Source organism: Oncorhynchus nerka, linkage group LG12, assembly GCF_034236695.1.
Source record: "Oncorhynchus nerka isolate Pitt River linkage group LG12, Oner_Uvic_2.0, whole genome shotgun sequence".
NCBI lineage: Eukaryota > Metazoa > Chordata > Actinopteri > Salmoniformes > Salmonidae > Oncorhynchus > Oncorhynchus nerka.
In genome coordinates, this window is record NC_088407.1 from 61,698,372 (window position 1) to 61,721,862 (window position 23,491).

At 44.1% G+C, this 23,491-nt stretch overlaps 1 protein-coding gene across 3 annotated transcripts in view; it reads right to left on the bottom strand.

Moving 5' to 3' along the window:
• The window catches only part of tmem63c (transmembrane protein 63C), a 52,253-nt gene that overhangs the window by 14,300 nt on the left and 14,462 nt on the right, over positions 1-23,491 (bottom strand). For all 3 annotated transcript variants that reach the window (XM_029675439.2, XM_029675440.2, XM_029675441.2), the window contains exons 2-13: positions 13,279-13,536; positions 9,788-9,867; positions 7,444-7,531; positions 6,906-6,943; positions 6,075-6,217; positions 3,591-3,642; positions 3,356-3,464; positions 3,156-3,229; positions 2,967-3,047; positions 2,762-2,882; positions 2,414-2,547; positions 2,104-2,226 (exon numbers count right to left, since the gene is read on the bottom strand). In XM_029675439.2, coding sequence (XP_029531299.2) covers positions 2,104-2,226; positions 2,414-2,547; positions 2,762-2,882; positions 2,967-3,047; positions 3,156-3,229; positions 3,356-3,464; positions 3,591-3,642; positions 6,075-6,217; positions 6,906-6,943; positions 7,444-7,531; positions 9,788-9,867; positions 13,279-13,488 — 1,253 coding nt within the window. In that variant the 5' untranslated portion in view covers positions 13,489-13,536. The remainder of the gene's footprint in view (positions 1-2,103; positions 2,227-2,413; positions 2,548-2,761; positions 2,883-2,966; positions 3,048-3,155; positions 3,230-3,355; positions 3,465-3,590; positions 3,643-6,074; positions 6,218-6,905; positions 6,944-7,443; positions 7,532-9,787; positions 9,868-13,278; positions 13,537-23,491) is intronic.

Sequence of the window (23,491 nt, forward strand, 5' to 3'; positions counted from 1 at the left end):
GTGAATCTGGAAGGAGAGTTTACAGTCTAACCAGACACCCAGGTATTTGTAGTTGTCCACATGTTCTAAGTCAGAACCGTCGAGAGTAGTGATGCTGGACGGGGGGGCAGGTGCGGGCAGTGATCGGTTGAAGAGCATGCATTTGGTTTTACTTGCATTTAAGAGCAGTTGGAGGCCACGGAAGGAGAGTTGTATGGCATTGAAGCTCGTCTGGAGGTTTGTTAACACAGTGTCCAACGAAGGGCCAGATGTATACTGAATGGTGTCTGCGTAGAGGTGGATCAGAGAATCACCAGCAGCAAGAGCGGCATCATTGATGAATACAGTGAAGAGAGTCGGCCCGAGAATTAAACCCTAAGGCACCCCCATAGAGACTGCCAGAGGTCCGGACAACAGGCCCTCCGATTTGACAAACTGAACTCTATCAGAGATGTAGTTGGTAAACCAGGCAAGGCAATCTGAAAATAAATTGAGAAACCAAGGCTGTTGAGTCTGCCAATAAGAATGTGGTGAATGACAGAGTCGAAAGCCTTGGCCAGGTCGATGAATGCATCGGCTGCACAGTGATGGCTCTTATCGATGGCGGTTATGATATCATTTAGGACCTTGAGTGTGACTGAGGTGCACCCACCAGCTCTGAAACCAGATTGCATAGTGGAGAAGGTACAGTGGGATTCGAAATGGTCGGTAATCTGTTTGTTAACTGGGCTTTCGAAGACCTTAGAAGGTTATGTCGATATAGGACTCGTTTTACTGTGGATATAGATACAAATTATGTCAATTAAGCCTCCCGGGTGGCGCAGTGGTTAAGGGTGCTGTACTGCAGCGCCAGCTGTGCCATCAGAGACTCTGGGTTCGCGCCCAGGCTCTGTCGTATCCGGCCGCGACCGGGAGGTCCGTGAAGCGACGTACAATTGGCCTAGCGTCGTCCGGGTTAGTGAGGGCTTGGCCGGATGTCCTTGTCTCATCGCGCACCAGCGACTCCTGTGGCGGGCCAGGCGCAGTGCGCGCTAACCAAGGTTGCCAGGTGCACAGTGTTTCCTCCGACACATTGGTGCGGCTGGCTTCCGGGTTGGATGGCGCTGTGTTAAGAAGCAGCGCGGCTTGTTTGGGTTGTGTATCGGAGGCCGCATGACTTTCAACCTTCGTCTCTCCCGAGCCCGTACGGGAGTTGTAGCGATGAGACAAGCTACTAAAAACAATTGGATACCACGAAAAAGGGGAAAAATTCAACAAATTAATTAGCCTAACAGAAGCTTCTAAAGCCATGACATCATTATCTGGAATTTTCCAAGCTGTTTAAAGGCACAGTGTATGTAAACTTCTGACCCACTGGAATTGTGATAAGTGAAATAATCTGTCTGTAAACCACTGTTGGAAAAATCACTTGTGTCATGCACAAAGTAGATGTCCTAACCGACTTGCCAAAACTATAGATTGTTAACAAGAAAATTGTGTAGTGGTTGAAAAACGAGTATTAACGACTCCAACCTAAGTGTATGTAAACTTCTGACTTCAACAGTATGTAACCTCATAGGGGCTGATGGTTATCACTTTATTTTATATCTCAAATGGACTTTAAAAACAAGTTCTAAGACATCCCACACAACGATCATTCTAAAATCCATCTCATTTAATCGGTTATATTGTTGAATGGCCCTCTTGTAAGAGTAAGTTAAGTAACACAAATTAACGCACTGCAATTGATTTTCAAAGGCAATTTACAGTATGCTTGAGTCGTCAAACGGTGAACTCAATCTGTGCAAATGTCTTTGGAAGCCTGTTACTAGCGTGGACCTTACTGCTAGCAACTTATTGAGGAAAAAATAGCTTACTCTGACTGGGATACGCCGTTGTCTCTCTTTGCGACTAACTGAAATACGAATTGCTAATGCAACAACTAAGTCGCTCTGGATAACAGCATCTTCTAAATGACAAATCTAACTGTAAAAATGCAGGGTACCGCTCGTTAATATGCGTCAGTTTCAAATCCCGAACGGTATATTTTAACTCACCTATCAGGTGAGATAAAGCTTCTAAACAGTTTGAAAACCAATGGGAGGGAATTTCTAGTCATCATCTGCTTCAGATAACCTCGCTCACCAGATGATGTCGCTTGGTGCCGGGGCGTAGTTTACACCCCACCTGTGAGACTGAACTACCGTGGTGATGCTTGACTGCTGTGGTTTCTGACGGCAACGGACCCTGCTATAGTCCTTGACAATACTGCGAAGAGAAACAACACACACAGACACAAAGTCATCACACAAAACAGGCAGACACACACTCATGAACATATTCAATCAAACCCTGTAACAGGAATTTGGGGGAAAGTAAAACATGTAATTTGGCACTGCGGGAAACTGCAGTACAGTGCATTACCATGGTCAGTCAGAGGTCATAGTTTACTCACACAGCAGTCATCCTTTCGTCCCGAAAGGTCACAAAGGCGATGCCCAGCCTCATGAGCGAGATGCGATGCTTCTCTGCATTAAACTCATCAGTCAGTTTCTCCTCTAGCTCACTGTAGTACTGCTCTGCATCCACCTGCAAAGAGTTGAAAATATAGATCAGCTACATACCGGTATTATTCATCAAGTCTTGTTGTATCCCTTATTGTATTTCAATTCAGACAGACGAGGAATCACGTTGCTGCTCAAATCTAAATTAGTTTCTTAGTGCCATCCAGTGGCAAAATGCAATCAATGCAACATAATTACTATGACCAAGATTCACTGTAACATTTCTGTTACAAAAGCACCTGCTCAAAGCCGCACACGTCACAGCAGAAGATGGTAGCACAGGGGTGGGTCTTAATCATGATCTTCCCCTCCTTCTGGGCCTTAGTGGCAAAATACAGCCTTCCTTTCATCGCCTTCCGTCTGAAACACAACAACTCAAATCTGCACAAGGCAACAAAAATGAAAAATGTAACTCATTTCTCCATATTGTCATAGTTACTGTACCTCTCAGAGTCCAGCCTCATCAGTTTGTGTACGTTGAAGCAGAAGCGGAGGTCAGTGACAGTACAGCTGGGGTAGGCCTCACTAGAGTGGAGGGAAAGGGGAGTTAAACCACCTATCCACACCAGCTGTATTAGTATCAGCTGTATCTTGAAAGAGTAAGGAAAGTGGGAAGTAAACATTTAAGATTACTGGAAGTGTTTGGTGATGAGGCCTGGGTCTGAGATCTCTCTGGGGATGCAGGTGATCATGAGAGTCCTGGCCACCTGACAAGATGGTAACAATAAATTACAGACACCAAATGGTGTCTCTTTCAGGTTTTCTGAGACAGTAACCTGACCATGCTGTAATCATTATACATTTGGCTAGGTTTGAGGAGCAGTCACACACACCTTCTCGTCCTCTTTGTACTCAAGGCGTGAGGAGTGGTGGGCCATACACAGCACTGTGATGATGAAGTAGAGCAGAGCAAAGACACTGTGGAGCCACAGGAAGCTGTCCCTAAGAGGAAAGAAAAGGTTTCCGCATGACTGTTGGATAACCATGATGGTCTCAAGATATTCTTGAACATTTCCTGAATTATTATGAATCCTCTGCCAAAAGAGAAGCCATAGCCCTTTGACCTACTTCGCAGGAAGATTAGCCACAGTCGTTCTTCCAAAATTTTCAGGATTATCCCCTATAGAAAAGACAACATGCGACAGTTAATGTGTGTGTAACAGTTATTTTTCTAAAGTAAAGGGAGGGATTTTAAACACCCACATCACTAGAAATCCACTTTTTCTCATGATGTTGCACAAAGTATGACATATCTGGGCTTGAAGTGACAAATCTGAACTGCCCACTTCGTGCAAATTCCTATGATATGACATAAATTATTTTCATTCTACGTTTTGTTTTAGGGCTGGGTTTTATTTGAATGTTACCATCCAGTAGCATGGCATTGTTTATTAACTCAGAAACAGCTGCAAAGTTCTTCCTCTTGACTGAGATGAGCCAAACAGCCTCGAGCCGCCTGAGCTATGGAGCAAATAAAGATAGCACCTCTACTTTCATTCATTACTAACATCAAGGCGGTGGCCCGTTCCTGTAGGTTCATGCTCTACAACATCCGCAGAGTACGACCCTGCCTCACACAGGAAGCGGCGCAGGTCCTAATCCAGGCACTTGTCATCTCCCGTCTGGATTACTGCAACTCGCTGTTGGCTGGGCTCCCTGCCTGTGCCATTAAACCCCTACAACTCATCCAGAACGCCGCAGCCCGTCTGGTGTTCAACCTTCCCAAGTTCTCTCACGTCACCCTGCTCCTCCGCTCTCTCCACTGGCTTCCAGTTGAAGCTCGCATCCGCTACAAGACCATGGTGCTTGCCTACGGAGCTGTGAGGGGAACGGCACCTCAGTACCTCCAGGCTCTGATCAGGCCCTACACCCAAACAAGGGCACTGCGTTCATCCACCTCTGGCCTGCTCGCCTCCCTACCACTGAGGAAGTACAGTTCCCGCTCAGCCCAGTCAAAACTGTTCGCTGCTCTGGCCCCCCAATGGTGGAACAAACTCCCTCACGACGCCAGGACAGCGGAGTCAATCACCACCTTCCGGAGACACCTGAAACCCCACCTCTTTAAGGAATACCTAGGATAGGATAAAGTAATCCTTCTCACCCCCCCCCTTAAAAGATTTAGATGCACTATTGTAAAGTGGCTGCTCCACTGGATGTCATAAGGTGAATGCACCAATTTGTAAGTCGCTCTGGATAAGAGCATCTGCTAAATGACTTAAATGTAAATGTAAAATGTAAATCTAACAGACAATTATCAAAATCACTTCGTTTTGAGCTAGTCTGTATTACAAATATAGCTGACCATTTTATAAATGGTTTAATTGCATATGATAGCATTTTGCTAACCCGCTCCCCCAGACACCAGAGACGGTTCTAGACCATTTCAACTGGGGGGGCCAAGCTGGGGCCAGTTGTACTGTTAGAGGGGCCAGTTACATTAGACGTTATTGTCACTGCATTGCAGGCATTAGCAGGCAAAAGACCATGTTCACAATCATTCAACATTTGCATTTTCTGTCTAATAACGGATGTAAAAAAAGAACGATCGCAAAAATGAGTTATGTAAAAATGATTTCATACTCCACATTTAGGGGGGCCACAGGGAGGTCCAAAATTGTTCTCACAGCGGCACTGCCCCCCCGAACCGATAGTGCCCGACAACACAAGATGAATGGTTTTGACAACAAACGTTTTGTTCACTTCCCACTAAATAAAATTCAAGGAATTTCTAGATGGGTTAGCGGACGTCGTCACGAAAACGATGTGCATGGTTCCATTGGGCATTATTCAGCATGTTGTGATTCTGGATGGCCAGATTGCTAGCAAGAATGACAAGAAACTGCTATGTGGGGAATAGTTATTGTCTTGTTTCAACTCGGTTCATAATGTTCTTGATACCATGTCTTGTTTTGAGGCATTTTAACTGATTTAATGTCAATGCTAATATGGGTCAAACAACTGTAAAGATGTATTTGAGAGACAAGTACTTGTGCAAATGTATTTGTGTTTTCAGTAAACAAACATCGGAGACGAAGTATAGCTTGGGGCGGCAGGGTAGCCTAGTGGTTAGAGCGTTTGGACTAGTAACCGGAAGGTTGCGAGCTGACATGGTCAAAATCTGTCGTTCTGCCCCTGAACAGGCAGTTAACCCACTGTTCCTAGGCCGTCATTGAAAATAAGAATTTGTTCTTATGGCTTTGTTGCTAAACAACCAACCTGTCTATAGTTACAAGTCATTTGCGGAGTGCATGATCATGAACAAAGTCATTGTAGCCTATCATTTCACTTCCCCGGTGTCATTTCACTCTGTCTGTGTTTGGATCTGTGGTGTGTGTGTGTGTGGCCTACATTTAAGATATCCATGAGCAGACTTTGTCCATTTGTATTTATAACTGTTGTGTGTGCATGCGTGCAAGCCCACCCCTGTATGCGTTTGCGTTTACATATGCATGTGTGGCCTGGTCTCTCCCGGCGAGGTGCCCCTCTACCTCCCCTGGCATCGATGATATCCCTGGGCCTCCCAACATAGGCCAAGGCTTAGTTCTAAATTACCTAGGAGGTTTCCCGAAAAGTTGACAGGCAGGATGATGGCCAAAGACAGCAGGCAGACCACAGTCATGAGCAGGATGATGTGGCGCTGGAAGGACAGGTAGGTGGTAGCGTCGACACCACACTTACTCCTGATCTCCTCATCCCTGGAGACGCAACACAGAGAGAGAGGTTCTGAAACTGGGGAGGGAAGAGGGGATCTTCCCAGGGTGGCAGGATTCAAACTAAGGAGACTAAGCGCAGAGTTACAAAGAAGCAGTGTGCAGTTGAGAAGGGGTCTAGGGGGAAACAGCATGTACTAGACACATGGGTGTAATGGGACTGTAGTGGGAAGAGCAGAATCCTTCTCTTCTATGGGGAGACAGAGTCAGGTGCTCCGTGGTAGTGATATTGTGGGGCCTGCTCCTCATACCTCACTGCACTCCTGGAGGGTCAGAAAACACACTTGTCTCATAAAAGAGAAGAAACAAGAGTTGACTGCTGGTCCCACGGCAGGCAGGCCAGGCCACACAGAGAGCTTTCAGGGTGGGTTAGCACTTTCCCAGGGATCCCAAGGTGAGGTATTACAGTCAGCCACTAACACAAGAGCTAAAAACAGCACCCGGAAGAACCCAAACTCCACCATAATAATATGGAAACCATGGACACAGAGGAAGTTACGGATCTAAATCCATTTAGTGGAGTTGCTCGAGTCTATGGTAAACCACGGCACAAACAATTCCGCGAGCACACACACACACTTGTTTGCTTTTCGCTGCTTAATGGGATGACAACATTGAAGAGAAGGGCAATAAAAATGATAGAAGTGATAACAGGTAGAGGTTTTACACTTACTTCATATGGTAAAGTGTTGTAAGCCAAGAGCAGAAGCCCTAAAGGAGGAAAGACATAAAACATTCAGTGGATCGCTTATCAAAAACAAAATCGATACCACATATGTGGTAGGCAGTGCCAAGCACGCCTGGCCCGCGGTGCATAACATTAAGGCCTACGCACTGAGAGAGTGATGGGGTTTAAATAGGTCTAGTCTGAGGCGTAAACCACTTCACTGCTGTCAAACTCTGGGAGAAGACTCCTGTCTTACTCCGTCCTACTCCCTCATTAACATAGTGTGTTACATTAATGGTGATCTTACCGAGTCACGCAGGCAGGTGTGTGTATATAAAGTCATTCTCTAAAGAATCTGCCTTTTCTTCATGTTTTTGTTTTTTGTTTGTGCAGCTGGATGTTTCATCAACTCAATTAAGGAAAAGTGCTTGATCAGGGTCACAAAAAGAGTGGAATCACACTCAAACAGGGTCACCCTTTATCAGCTATACCTCCAGACCTATCCTACTGTCTGGACTTGGATCCATAATAAAGTTGGACTTACCAAGTCCTTGGTGTCGGAGTCTGACGGGCTGGACTCTGACGGGGACTTCTCCTTCTCACTCTGCTCTCCGTAGAACAGGGACGTGAGGCTGAGCAACAGAAGACATACCAGGATTATCATTATGGTGCATGGTTCTCTTCCTACAGAATAGGAAGGAAGGAAGCTCATCACATAGATCACAAGATGGAAGACACTAAACTGCACGAGCAACAAGACTGCACAGTATGAGACTACAGCCGTTAAACACATTCTTGGAAGGATGATTTTCAGTGGCCTGGACAGCATCCTAAAATAATATAGCAAACGTGAACCCATTTTGCAATGAGTGACTGTGGGAAGTTAATATCCTCTCTTTCCAACAGACGGTCAGGCACAGAGCCTGCAGACAGCATGAGCGCTAATTGTGTTGGCTGGGTCTAATAGCTATTCCATGCAGGATGCGGTCCTCCCCTTAGAACTCCAGTCAATCTGAGATCATATCAATGATAGGAGGGAGGAGGGATGGACAGTGTTCCTGGAATCCAATGAAGCATTGTGATGATCGAGTTTGGTGATGTTTCTTTCAAGTTGAAGTTGCTGACAGCTCTACAGCGTGTCACTTTAAGCGTAATAATTGAATTAGCGCGACGGCCGCCCGCTCCGCAGAACAAACAGATGTCACTGCCCCAGGGTGGCAGAGAGCTGCTGCTGGTCAGGCAGAACTAAATCAACCCCACACTCACACCGGAGTGGATCCAGGTCAGGCAGAAGTAAGCTGTTGCAGAGCCTCACTCTGCAGACCCACACAGAGGACTGTCTGGACCTCACGTCACTTTAAAAGCTAACAAGGTCCTAAGATTCAGGAAAATCAGAGCTACAATGAGTGTGCCATTATTGCCTTCTGCATATTATGGTATCAAGGCTTGGGGAAAAAAAAATAGTACTCACAGATTGTGATAATGTGTAAAAAGTGATTAACTGGTATGTATGTATAGAATACTGAATAAAAATAACATGTAAAGTTTTGGTCCCATGTTTCAAGAGCTGAAATAAAAGACCCCAGAAATGTTTCATTTGCACAAAAAGCTTATTTAGCTCAAATTTTGTGCACAAATTTCTTTACATGATCGTGCCGTTTAAGCTTCTTGATATACCACACCTGTCAGGTGGCTGGATTAACTTGGCAAACAGCATGATCATTACACAGGTGCACCTTGTGTAAAAATGGCCACTCTAAAGTGTGCAGTTGTCACAACACAATGCCACAGACATCAAGTTGAGGGCGCGTGCAGTTGGCCTGCCCACCAGACCTGTTGCCAGATAACTTAATATTAATTTCTCTACCATAAGCCGTTTTAGAGAATTTGTCAGTACATCCAACCGGACTCACAACTGACCACGTGTATGGCGTTGTGTGGTGGGTGGTTTTCTGATGTCAATGTGAAGTGAGTGCCAATGGTGGTGCTGGGATTATGGTATGGCCATGCATAAGCTATGGACAACGAACACAATTGTATTTTATCAATGGCAATTTGAATTCACAGAGATACCGTGACGAGATCCTGAGGCCCATTGTCGTGCCATTCATCCGTCGCCATCACCTCATATTTCAGCATTATAATGCACGGCCCCATGTCGCAAGGATCTGTCCACAATTCCTGGAAGCTGAAAATGTCCTGGTTCTTCCATGGCCTGCATAGTCAGACATGTGACGCATTGAGCCCGTTTGGGAGGCTCTGGATAGACGTGTACGACAGCATGTTCCAGTTCCCACCAATATCCAGCAACTTCACACAGCCATGGAAGAGGAGTGGGACAACATTCCACAGGCCACAATCAACAGCCTGATCAACTTTATGCGAAGGAGATGTGTCACGCTGCATGAGGCAAATGGTCACACCAGATACTGACTGGTTTTCTGATCCACACCACTACTTATTTTTTTTTTTTTTAGTATCTGTGACCAACAGATGCATATCTGTATTCCCTGTCATGTGAAATCAATAGATTAGGGCCTAACTACTTTATTTCAATTTACTGATTTCCTTATATGAACTATAACTCATCTTTTAAATGGTTGCATGTCGCATTTATATTTTGTTAGGCATAGTTATATTAAAGCAATGTAATAGTGCTCCATCAAAGCAAGAGAGACAGGAAAACAAAGTATTTCATGAGCATGAGAATGCCTGGGCAGTACCATTTCTTCTCAGGAGGGGGAGCCAATCTCAAGTAGCACAATGTCAATCAGTCATGAATTATGCTTTCGATACGGATTTCTCCATCTTGAGTGTTGCCTCGACTTCTAAATCAGGCTTAAAATTCAGTGAGAATGAAGAAGCTGAGGTGAAGGGCTTTACTGTACCTGTCATTCTCCATCAGTAGAGCCAGACGGCCATAGTCCCACGCAGCCTTCCTCAAACAGGAAAAGATGAGCAAAAGAAACTGCAATACAAAGAACGAGTTACAAGACACACAGAGCTCATCAACCACCACCTCCCTGCGCCTTCATACTGGTCTAAAGCCATGCATGGGCAACCAGGACAATGTTTAACAAGGTATTGGACTAAGATGAGTAATACATTCTGCTTTTATAGTCGTGGCCAAATGCAATTCCTAAGCTCTCTGCATATATAATATCCCCTCGTTGTATCCCATTTCTCTCTGCCTGTCTCGAATGTCTTCCATCTCTTGTCCCTGGGTGGGTGTCCACGTTCCGCTGATGCCTCACAGATGATTCTTTTGTGTGATGTTAGGAATGGTGCAGAGGCGGCACGCTGTCACATGGGGGGAAATCAAGGTTTGAAACACACTTGAACTCGTCATTAAGACACTGCTATTAACCTTCTGTGTTGTCCTGACTACCAGGGAACAATCACAGTGAATCAATTAAACATGGGCTGGTAGACAAGACTGATAACCAGAGAGAAAATCTAGTTTGACAAGAACTGACAGCGGAACAGAGGTGTACATTCACAAATCTGGAGACAGATGGATTTCTATCATCATCCTGGAGTGGGAAGAGTAATCTTTCTGCATTTTTCTAAACACACCGTATTTTATAGAGAAGAGGAGAATGGAGTAGTGTTTGTATCATAAAACGATGAATGTGAAGGCTTGTAAGCAGATCCAGCATTATGGACGGGCCTCAGGGGTCTAGCCCGCCCCACCTTCTTGCCTGTACAAATAAAATATTTAAATATTGATAATTTATTTGACCGAGACGCATGCTGACGGAAAGACACATCGATCTCAGTTAAAGCACCCGAGCGAGCAAAACAGCGCCCCTCGGTCTCAGTATGTGTAACCATGTATCTGATGCTGCCTGGACCAAAAGAGTATTATGACATGTCATACTATTTCTGGCCAGACAGCATCAGATACATGGGCTACATATAGAGGGGCGCTGTTTCGCTCACTCGGATGCTTTCTCCTCTTGTGAATTGGAAAGGAAAATTGGTGGTTGCAGAGCTCTGCACTGTTAGGATGCAGAGGATGTGACCCCTAAAGTAAATGGTTGTTTCGACAAAATTGGCTATAATTACTTGTGTCTAAATTAAATCATTCAAAATAATTCACCAGGGAGCATGACTTAGCCACAGAGGATCATTAGCTTATTTAAAAAATATTTTATTGTGGATTGTTTCAAATCACAAGTATGTAGGCCTATGCTCAGCTCACCAGAATGCATGTGCTCAGCTCTCCAGAATGCATGTGCTCAGCTCACCAGAATGCATGTGTTCAGCTCTCCAGAATGCATGTGCTCAGCTCACCAGAATGCATGTGCTCAGCTCTCCAGAATACATGTGCTCAGCTCACCAGAATGCATGTGCTCAGCCCTCCAGAATGCATGTGCTCAGCTCTCCAGAATACATGTGCTCAGCTCTCCAGAATGCATGTGCTCAGCTCTCCAGAATACATGTGCTCAGCTCTCCAGAATACATGTGCTCAGCTCTCCAGAATGCATGTGCTCAGCTCTCCAGAATGCATGTGCTCAGCCCTCCAGAATGCATGTGCTCAGCTCTCCAGAATACATGTGCTCAGCTCTCCAGAATGCATGTGCTCAGCTCTCCAGAATGCATGTGCTCAGCTCTCCAGAATGCATGTGCTCAGCTCTCCAGAATGCATGTGCTCAGCTCTCCAGAATGCATGTGCTCAGCTCTCCAGAATGCATGTGCTCAGCTCTCCAGAATGCATGTGCTCAGCTCTCCAGAATGCATGTGCTCAGCTCTCCAGAATGCATGTGCTCAGCTCTCCAGAATGCATGTGCTCAGCTCTCCAGAATGCATGTGCTCAGCTCTCCAGAATGCATGTGCTCAGCTCTCCAGAATGCATGTGCTCAGCTCTCCAGAATGCATGTGCTCAGCTCTCCAGAATGCATGTGCTCAGCTCTCCAGAATGCATGTGCTCAGCTCAGAATGCATCTCCAGAATGCATGTGCTCAGCTCCCCAGAATGCATGTGCTCAGCTCCCAGAATGCATGTGCTCAGCTCTCCAGAATGCATGTGCTCAGCTCCCCAGAATGCATGTGCTCAGCTCTCCAGAATGTGCTCAGCTCTCCAGAATGCATGTGCAGCTCTCCAGAATGCATGTGCTCAGCTCTCCAGAATGCATGTGCTCAGCTCTCCAGAATGCATGTGCTCAGCTCTCCAGAATGCATGTGCTCAGCTCTCCAGAATGCATGTGCTCAGCTCTCCAGAATGCATGTGCTCAGCTCTCCAGAATGCATGTGCTCAGCTCCCCAGAATGCGTTCAGCTGTCTCCCGCCAATTCATGTGCATTCATTGTTTAATTGTGTGAATCGTTTTCCCTTTGTTTATTTTCCATCAATTCTCCATTACAGGTCACCAGTAGGCCTAGTAAATACCTAGTAAGTACCATTAATTCCCCGTCATTTGGTTACATTAATTTATGTTAATGCCTGTATTGTATTAATTACAGTAATTTACCGCTCTCATTCTCAGACTGGAAACGTTGTTTGAGGAGTTTACAACCTGCTACACTTGTGAGAAACACGTTTTGGTTTATTTCATAACCATGAGTTTTGTAAATGTTTTCATTGGCTTTTGTTTGGCGTAATCCATGTCAGCAATGAGCATGTGTCTGGTTTCTCGTTCCTGATAAAGTTGAGGGAGAGAGAGCACCTGAGTACACAGAAGTAGGCCTACCGGGCCTGCTGCATGCAAAAGTAAGAAAGCGCCCATTTGGCAATGTCTGATTGTCATAACTCACCACATCCACCACTAATGAGCTGAGCTTCTCAGTCATTTTTTATTCACCTCACACAGTAAGTCAACAATGTCTGTTTAGTTCCTCAGTATTTGAAGTCTTTCGAACACTCCCAGCTTCGATAATCACCAAGACTTGGTGTGAAAGAGCAAAATATCATGATCTGATGATTCCAAATGTAGTGTCTTAACACTTAGTACTTATTTATGTAATAAGAATGACTCTGAATACAAGCAATTGAACTGGAGCTTCACATTTACTCAAACGAGTTAGTACCAGAATAACATAGAACAACACTGTGCATGACCAAGGGTGCTCCATCCTTAAAGGGGACATCAGTAATTAACAGAACACAACACCAAACATCCAGTGGGATCGTCATTAAAAACAGATGTCTGAAACTCTGACGCCCGGAATAAGCTAGATGATATAATTTTGCAAGTTCGCGAGGGACAGCTTTGGATCGACCCGGTTGATGATTTGATACAATGTTGCACTTCACGTGAAGGATGGGTCTTTGGGGAAAATGTCTCTCTGGTACTGCTGTAGCACTGTAGTGTGTGTGTGTGTGCGCGCGTGTGATTGTGTATACATACATGTATCGGTGTGTCTGTGTCAGCAACATACCAGCCACAGGACAACATTGATGGCGAGGACCGTGGGCACCCCTCCAAAAGGCAGGCCCTGCAGGACACTGCTGCGGGAGTGGGAGCGGTAGCACCTCTCTGCTGCTGTGGTGTTGTCCTCCCCCAGAGAGTCCAGGAAGCCCAGCACATCCAGCTCCATATCCCTCCCATCCAGAGGGGGCGCCCTCACCACAAACTCAGAATCCACCATGAGTGAGCCAAGGCCTACGTCTCAGGGGCTGAAGTCATGCAACCATAACTGAGGAAATAGAAAAAGGAAAGTGATTCATATTGAACGGTATGCCATATCCCACACCATGCTGTTGATGTTTGCACTCAATCGCCATCAAAGTATGTCACACATCACTACTTCACAGGAGAGGCATTCTAACATTTTTATCAAAATGCATTTTGGGGCAGAAATGCCTTCATAAACATGTTAACTTTCATGTGCCTTAATAACAAACTTGTATGCCATCTGTAAATACAAATACAATTCTTAAATTACAAGCCTAGTTGGTTTAGCCATGGAAAAAGATAGGAACCTTCTTGCTAGCTATGATTGGCTGAGATAATGGATGGGCTGGATATGCCGAGAGAGGAGTTCAGATTGGTCTGCCATGTAGCACACTTCTGTCTATAACATGAGCTGCTTAGTATGTGTAGATAATCCTTGCTACCGCAGCTTTTTTTGAAAGATAATGTTAGCCATGGAGAACTCTGCTGAACAACATTGCTGCCCTGAATTTAGCAGGTGCTATCGACAAAGATCAATGGGAAGAAGTTGTGATGGACTACTTTCTGCACACCGTCAGTGTGAACCAGAGTGACTTGACGCACGCCGGACCAAACAAGCTGTACAGTAGTTAGCTACAAACTATCAAGTGAGTGGCATTGCAAGCATGTTATTCTTGCATTTCCAAATCAGTGAAAACTGCTAAATTATGGTTTACTATTCCTTGTCAAATATTGCATTGTTATCCGACTGGCCTTGGCATGCTACTGTTTAGGACTAAGGTATGGATTCCCTATGGGCCACACTCTTGCCTTTTTCTGTACAGGCACAAAGAGGATCTCTCCAACGCCTTCAGGTCCAGGCGATATGGGCTTGACGGTGTATCTACACACAATACATTTAATCTGGAGGTCACAAAGGACCCAGTGAAATTCAAAACCTCCATCAATCCAACTGTTTGCTGAGATAATGTTTGGCATGTGCTTCCTTCATGTCGCCATATTACTTTGTCTTTTCCATTCACACCAACACTGCAATGTACAAAGGCATATTTTTAAGTCTGATTTCAGAGCATTTTCCCCCAAGTCCAATTATAATGGCTGCCAGTGTCTTTAAAGTTGAGGATGAGGGAATGAATGCCATTTAAACAAGAAGTGACTCCTGTAACCCAACGCCCTCTCTAGAGTGGTTTCTCTCCCTGGGGATATTGCAGTAAGTGTTCATATCCAATAGACTGGATTTTTTTATTTAACCTTTATTTACTAGGCAAGTCAGTTGAGAACAAATTCTTATTTATAATGATGGCCTAACAAAAGGCCTCCTGCGGGGATGGAGGCTGGGATTTAACAACAACAAAAAATAGGACAAAGGGAGATCATAGACAACAACATAGCTAGGCAGCAACACATGACAACACAGCACAGTAGCAACAAGATGGTAGCAGCACAAAACATGGTACAAACATTACTGGACACAGACAACAGCACAAAAGACAATAAGATCGAGACAACAATACATCACGCAAAGCAGCCTCAACTGTCAGCGAGAGTGTCCATGACCGAGTCTTTGAATGAAGAGATTGAGATAAAACTGTCCAGTTTCAGTGTTTGTTGCAGCTCGTTCCAGTCGCTAGCTGCAGTGAACTGAAAAGAGGAGCGACCCAGGGATGTGTTTGGGAACCTTTAACAGAATGTGACTGGCAGAACAGGTGTTTTATGTGGAGGATGGGGGCTGCAGTAGATAGAGGGGAGTGAGGCCTAAGAGGGTTTTATAAATAAGCATCAACCAGTGGGTCTTGCGATGGGTATACAGAGATGACCAGTTAACAGAGGAGTATAGAGTGCAGTGATGTGTCCTATCAGGAGCATTGGTGGCAAATCCGATGGCCGAATGGTAAAGAACATCTAGCCGCTTGAGAGCACCCTTACCTGCCGATCTATACATTAGGTCTCCTTAATCTAGCATCGGAAGGATGATCATCTGAATCAGGGTTAGTTTGGCAGCTGCGGTGAAAGTGGACTGATTACGATAGAGGACACCAAGTCTAGATTTAACTTTAACCTGCAGCTTTGATATGCGCTGAGAGAAGGGCAGTGTACTGTCTAGCCATACTCCCAAGTACTTGTATGAGGTGACTACCTCAAGCTCTAAACCCTCAGAGGCAGTAATCACACCGGTGGGGAGAGGGGCATTCTTCTCACCAAACCACATGACCTTTGTTTTGGAGGTGTTCAGAACAAGGTTAAGGGCAGAGAAAGCTTATTGGACACTAAGAAAGCTTGGTTGTAGAGCATTTAACACAACATCCGGGGAGGGGCCAGCTGAGTATAAGACTATCATCTGCATATAAATGGATGAGAGAGTTTCCTACTGCCTGAGCTACAAGAATGGAATGGTCTACCATATCAAAAGCTTTGGCCATGTCATTAAAAATAGCAGCACAACATTTCTTAGAATCAAGGGTAATGGTGACATCATTGAACACCTTTAAGGTTGAAGTGACACATCCATAAACTGAGCGGAAACCAGATTGCATACCCAAGAGAATACTATAGACATCAAGAAAGCCAGTCAGTTGATTATTGACAAGTTTTTCCAACACATTTCATTTGATAAACAGGGCAAAATAGAAATAGGCCTGTAACAGTTAGGATCAGCTTGATCTCCCCCTTTAAATAAATGATGAACCGTGGCTGCCTTTCAAGCAATGGGAACTTCCCCAGAAAGGAGAGGCAGGTTAAAAAAGGTTTGAGATAAGCTTGGCGATGATAGTGGCAGCAACCTTAAAGGAGAAAGGGTATAAACCATCTGACCCAGATAGTTTTTTGGGGTCAAGTTTCAGGAGCTCCTTTAGGACCTCTGACTCAGTGACCTTGTAGCGGGTTAGGGGAAATAGAGGGAGAAGCATCCCGATAGTCGCATTAGAAGGGGTGGGAGATGAGGAAATGTTGGACAGCCAACATGACTCATGGCTGAGTCAAATAGGAATCCTGACTTAATGAAGTGGTGATTAAAGAGCTCAGCCATGTGCTTCTTGTAAGTAACAACCACATCAACTTTAAGAGCAGCTGTGAAGAGGGTTTATTCTCCAGGTCTTTAACCGTTTTCCAGAACTTCTTGGGGTTAGACCCACAGAGAGAGAACTGCTCCTTAAAGTAACTAACTTCGGCCTTCTGGATAGCCTGAGTCCACTTTTTTATTTTACCTTTAACTAGGCAAGTCAGTTAAGAACAAATTCTTATTTTCAATGACGGCCTAGGAACAGTGGGTTAACTGCCTTGTTCAGGGGCAGAACAACAGATTTTTTACCTTGTCAGCTTGGGGATTCGATCTTGCAACCTTTCGGTTACAAGTCCAACGCTCTTACCACTAGGCAACCTGCCGCCACTTATTTCTCATTTGCCTGAACGAGAGCCAGTCAGCCTGACTATGCATGTGGCGAGCCTTTTGCCAAATGCAATTCTTGAGGTGGAGTAACTCTGCAAGATCACGTCCGAACCAGGGGCTGAACCTGTTTTTAATTCTCATTTTCTTTATGGGGCGTGTTCGTTAACAACACCACTGAAAAAAATAAAAATAAAGGTCCAAGCGTCTTCGACAGATGGGATCAAGTTGATTCTATACAAATTTTACAAATGCCAGTTAATGTTTTTTAGCAAGCGTCTATGACAAATTACAGTAAAACAGGTACAGCCATCTGAAGAATCTTCCCAGTGAAAAAACGGATAGCTTACAGCCTATTGGCCGGCTCTCATCTCATCATACCTAGGCCTATTATTTAAACATACTGGTTACAGTAGATCTTAAAAACTAGGATAGGTGTTGTGTGCTCCTGCTATTTTTCACCCCATCAACACTCATTTATGTCTGGTGAAGCACCCACTGAGTGATATTCCCTGGTCTTGTCAGCATGCTATGGCAGAGTGAAGGCAGTCCTAGTAACACAGGCTTCCCTCATTCACCATGAGCTGACAGGAGGAAGACATAGGTCTATTAAAAAGCCATGGCTGGCTTACACAAAGCCATGTAAATAACAGAGTAGCAGTGGACTGGAGCTCCAGGTGGAGATAACGAGTGGCCGTCAATCTTCACTGGCCCACAGAGACAGGAAGTGGACTGGTCACATGGCTTGGCTGCCGTGAACAGTTAAGTAGCCTGCAGATAAAGCTATGTATTGAAGAAACGCAAATCATGATCAGGCGATTAAACGTTTGACCACAGGAGCAGGTCATTATTGTAAAAGAGAATGTGTTCTCAATGACGTACCTGGTTAAATAAAACATTCATGAAACATTACATAGCATGCACCTCTACCAATACTTGAGGTGATGTACAGTAAATTGGTATTGTAAAAGTCAAGCATATCATGCTATGCATCTTAGAGGCTTTTCACTGTGTACTCAACTGATCCAAGAGCAGCTTGCTGAGGTTCAAAGTTTGTCGGTATACAATGCATTGGGAAGGTATTCAGACCCCTTCCCCTTTTCCACATTTTGTTATGTTACAGCCTTACTCTAAAATGGATTAAATGAAAATCCTCAACCTGCACACAATACCTCATAACGACGAAGTGAAAACCGGTTTTTAGAAATGTTTGAACATTTCAATTGATTGGACATGATTTGGAAAGACACACACACGTCTATATAAGGTCCCACAGTTGACAGTGCATGTCAGAGAAAAAACCGAGCAATTGAAGGAATTGTCCGTAGAGCTCCGAGACAGGATTGTGTCGAGGCACAGATCTAGGGAATGGTACCAAACCATTTCTGCAGCATTGAAGTCCCAAGAACACAGTGGCCTCCATCATTCTTAAATGGAAGAAGTTTGGAAGCACCAAGACTCTTCATTGAGCTGTCCGCCTGGTCAAACTGAGCAATCGGGGGAGAAGGGCCTTGGTCAGGGAGGTGACCAAGAACCCAACGGTCATTCGGACAGAACTCCAGAGTTCCTCTGTGGAGATGGGAGAACCTTCCAGAAGGACAACCATCTCTGCAGTACTCCACCAATCAGGCCTTTATGGTAGAGTGGCCTCATTAAAAGGCACATGACAGCCCGCTTGGAGTCTGCCAAAAGGCACCCAAAGGACTCTCAGACCATGAAAAACAAGATTCTCTGGTCTGATGAAACCAAGATTGAACTCTTTGGCCTGAATGCCAAGCATCACGTCTGGAGGAAACCTGGCACCATCCCTATTGCGAAGCATGGTGGTAGCAGCAACATGATGTGGGATGTTTTTCAGGGACTGGGAGACTAGTTAGGATCAAGGGAAAGTACAGAGAGATTCTTGATGAAAACCTGCTCCAAAGCGCTTAAGCACACAGCCTGACAGAGCTTGAGAGGATCTGCAGAGAATAATTGGAGAAACTCCCCGAATACAGGTGTGCCAAGCTTGTAGCATCATACCCAAGAAGACTCAAAACTATAATCACTGCCAAAGGTGCTTCAACAAAGTTCTGAGTAAAGGGTCTGAAATCTGATATCAGTTTATTTTTAATACATTTGCAAAAATGTCTAAAAAACAGTTTTTGCTTTGTCGTTATGGGGTATTGTGTGTAGATTGATGGGAAAAAAAATGTAATCCATTTTAGAATAAGGCTGTAACGTAATTTTGGAAAAGGGGTCTGAATACTTTGCGAATGCACCGTTGTCCCCTGGGCCTGGATGAGAACACATCACTCACACTGCTGTGACCTCAGTCAGGGCCTGAGCAAAGCTAACTGCAGCTACGTACACTCCCAAGCTCTCTGACCAATCAATACAAGACCATTTCTTAGCTCAATAGTATTTGTATACACTTTTCACTGAGCAAATTGCCACAGTAAAGTCAATATCATCTGAGCCCTATCTGAACCTTGCTGTACTGCAAAATAATACTTGTTGGACAAGGTCATGTTTTAATTTTAAGGTTCCCCAAACCTTGAGTAATTTATGCAGCAGCAACTGTAAAAGCAGCCAAAACTGCATCACAATGTTGTCCAACAACTGTGCTGTCCAACTATTAGCTTACAGGAGATAAGAAAGAGACAGCAACTAGAGTGAGAACGAGGTTAGAGAGAGAGATAAAAGAAAGAAAGATATTAGGCATGCAAAATGTCAAACATTACTGGACTCCTCTTTGGTGTGATTTCACTGCATCAATGATGTCACTTCTTGTGACTCTTGGGCACCTTACGGTATGTGATATCAGAGGACACCATGAGGCGCTCACTGTGCAGCTGGAGAGCTGTTGCAACAACAGGATATTTCCTGCAGGCATCAATGGGCGAGCTGATGAACTGATAGCAGTGGCAAACAGACTGGGACAATACATTAAAGCTATAAAAACCATTAGGCCTATCTTTCACACTGGGCTAATCTTGTGAAGAGATTGGTTTTCAGATCATTGTGTGTCAACTGTCTGCTGCCAGCAGCATCTGGAAATTTCCCTGAGGACAACAGGAAGTCCCCATGGATCCAGGATAAAATCAGACCCAACATAGCTTTCTGAGGAGATGTTTCTTTCTATTCTACCCACCTAGCACATGCCGTTCTGAGAACCATATGTTTCTTGGAGCTTGGTGAAAGCATGTTTGTCTTACGGTAATTTTGCATACAACCTTCCCACAACTTTCTGGGAATGGTGCAGAATAGTTACGTGGCTTTTGGAACATTCTCAGCACATTTAAGGAACGTTTCCTACATGTTTCCTCATGGTTCTACTTAAAATAATGTTCTTAAATTGTTCAGAGAACTTTAGGAAAAATGTCCATTTAAAAAAAAAGTTTAAAAAGTTTAACTTTCAGAGAACGTTTAAAAAAAACTTATACAGTCCGTTCTCAGTATCAACAAAAAACTCTGACTATCCTCCATCTTCTTAATTGTGTTCAGGTGTGTCGGCCAAGCCCACTAATTGGCCACACCTGATCTTAATGGGTGCTTGCTTCCTTTGAAATGGGGTCTTTTTCAATAGACTAAAATGAATAGCTTTGTAGGAGTTTAAAAAACATAGCATGCTAGCTCAATCCTGGTGGCGCAGTGAACTAATTACATGGATAGAGAACAGATGCTCGGGCTCGAATCTCACTGACAATAAACGTGTTTGCATGATTAATGCCTAAGCAAATTAATTTCCATGTATCCTATCTGTGAATGGAGTTCAAAACAGAGCTAGCAGTGTTATTAAAAGTATGATTGAAACATGTTATCAGAACGTTATTTAATTACCTTCAAATAAGCTATAATTTCCATTCTCAGAACGTTAATAATATCGCCCAGGAAAACATAGGGAACCATTGTAAAACATTCTTAGAACCTCCCAGCAACCTAAAAATGAAGGTCCCCAGAACAGGCAAAATGTTCACTTCCATTCTTGGAATGTTTTAACAAAGGAAACGTATGGCTTCCTTCCCAGGAACAATGGCAAACCAAAAACGTACATTCCCACAACTTCCAAGGAACCAAATGTGTTAGCTGGGTAGTGATTGAGTTTGCCCTCCTCACTGTCCCAGCATGCCATAGTTCTTTCCTTATCTGTTAAATGATGGTTCCCTTTCCATAAGGGTTATTAACACTTAACTATAGTACAGCCTTGCACAGTACAAAAATAAGTTTACTGCAGAGTTTAAGCAAAAGCTCTCTACCAACAAGCAATACTGCAAGAGGTACAGTAATGTGATAGAGGGTTATTATTATTATCCAACCGTGTACACTGCTGTTTGTGCAAACACAATGATGAAATAAAACAAAATGCCCCACCTATCAGCAACAAAAAGCACAATAGACTTGCATGACAACCTATTCAATTCTGTCCCATTACTTTACTGTAGAATGGAAATCTCTATATCACAGTAGTTCTAGATAAAATGATAAGGATGGAGAGGGGAGGGTGAATATTTCATAAATGAACCATAACCAAGAAGCATTCACAAACAACAGCAATTACATCACTTAGTGAGCAAGTGTGGACAACAAAAGTAAACAGCTGTGCGCAGGGAGAGCTATACAATAGTGCCCTATCACACAGGGAAACAGCCAGACAATCTATTGAGAGAGATACTCCCTCTCCAACTAATAAGAGCTTAACATAAAGTAGTTCAGACAGACCTGCATCCGCTCAGAGTTGTCCGTCCATCAGTCTCTCCATCAGAGGGCAGAGGTGGATCCTGCTCCTGATGTGAAGTGGGACTTTTCTATTGAACAAAAACAACACTACAGGGCAGGATGCTGTGGGCTACCCACTCTGTCGGGTCATGAGGCACTACAACCAGTGCCACCGTTGCAGCAATGTGACTCAACTGAATACTGTACGCTCTCACACACACACACACCACACATGATTCCCACCTCTAAAAAAGCAGCCTGGTTTAAATAAAAGGCAATCAAATTAAATCTATAAACACTAATGTTCCTCATCCTCCTAAAAGTCCTTCTGATTCTATTGACTGCTGTGGGAAAATTAGAACCTTGAACTGCCTTTCCCCCATGAGTGGCAGGCAGACATTACCAGGAGGGGGGATGTGTGTGCACCTGACTGAGGATTTGCTGCCCTGAAAAATACATCATACAAACTCTGAAAAAAGGTACATCTGTAACACTAAACCTGAAATGTAAACAGTTCAATGGATCTGCCTTGGCCCATTACTCACAACCAATTCAGTTCAGTAAAATAATTGGTGGTTACTACACAATCCATTATCTGCATCTCTGACCAACAGCTGTGCCATCCCAGTTAGAGTACACCTTCAATTAGGGGGTCAAATGAAGGTCATTGTGAAACACAATCAAGCCAGCAAACAGAACATTGTGTTACACAGGCCAATTGAGGAAGGCCTAGTCCATGCTTTTACTAGGCTTGGGCAATATACCATTTACCCAGGTAATTATTCTTTTTTGGATAAACATACATATAGATACCAAAACCACAAAAAAACACCACAACAGTCCATGAACACAGTAGCCTCCCCTTTCAATACACAGAGTACATGTCAAAATCAAAACGTGATTATGTCTGTTGGCAAATGTCACACTCCGCAAGATGATCAATGTAAGGTTTCCAGAGTTGATTAAAAAAACAGAATCTAATGTAACTACATAGTTCAGCCCTCCAGTTTGTTATTTATGGTGAGTATGATGCTTTACAATTGATATCTATAAAAACTATTTGCAGTAATTAGACCCAAGTTACAAATGTATTTGATATTGGTCACCAATATTTACATATTTCCAAACAGACATAATTGTGGAGATGGATGGAAATTCCTAGACACAATATGATAGCACAGACATGATCTCAAAATGATGTCAGTTTGTCACAAGACCAATATAACAACTATGTCAAAGGTTTAACTGAGTTACAGTTCATAGAAGGAACAGTCAATTAAAATAAATTAGGCCCTAATTTAAGGATTTCACATGACTGGGAATACAGATATACATCTGTTTTTCACAGATACCTTAAAAGAAGAGTAGGGGCGTGGATCAGAAAACCAGTCAATATCTGGTGTGCCCACCATTTGCCTCGTGCAGCGTGACACATCACCTTTGCATAGGGTTGATCAGGCTGTTAATTGTGGCATGTTGCCACACTCCTCTTCAATTTATGTGGATATTGGCAGGAACTGGAACACACGGTCACACACATTGATCCAGAGCATCCCAAACATGTTCAATGGGTCACGTGCCTGGTGAGTCTGCAGGCCATGGAAGAACTGGGACATTTTCAGCTTCCAGGAATTGTGTACAGATCCTTGAGACACGGTCCGTGCATGGCAGAACAATGGGCCTCAGGATTTGGTCATGGTATCTGTGTGCATTCAAATAGCCATTGATATAATGCAATTGTGTTCGTTGTCCGGAGCCCATACTATAACCCCACACAGTCTGCCATCTGTATGGTACAATTGAAACCAGGATTAAAAGAGCACACTTTGTCCAGCATGCCAGTGGCCATCAAAGTTGAGCATTTGCCCACTGAAGCCAGTTACGACGCCAAACTGCA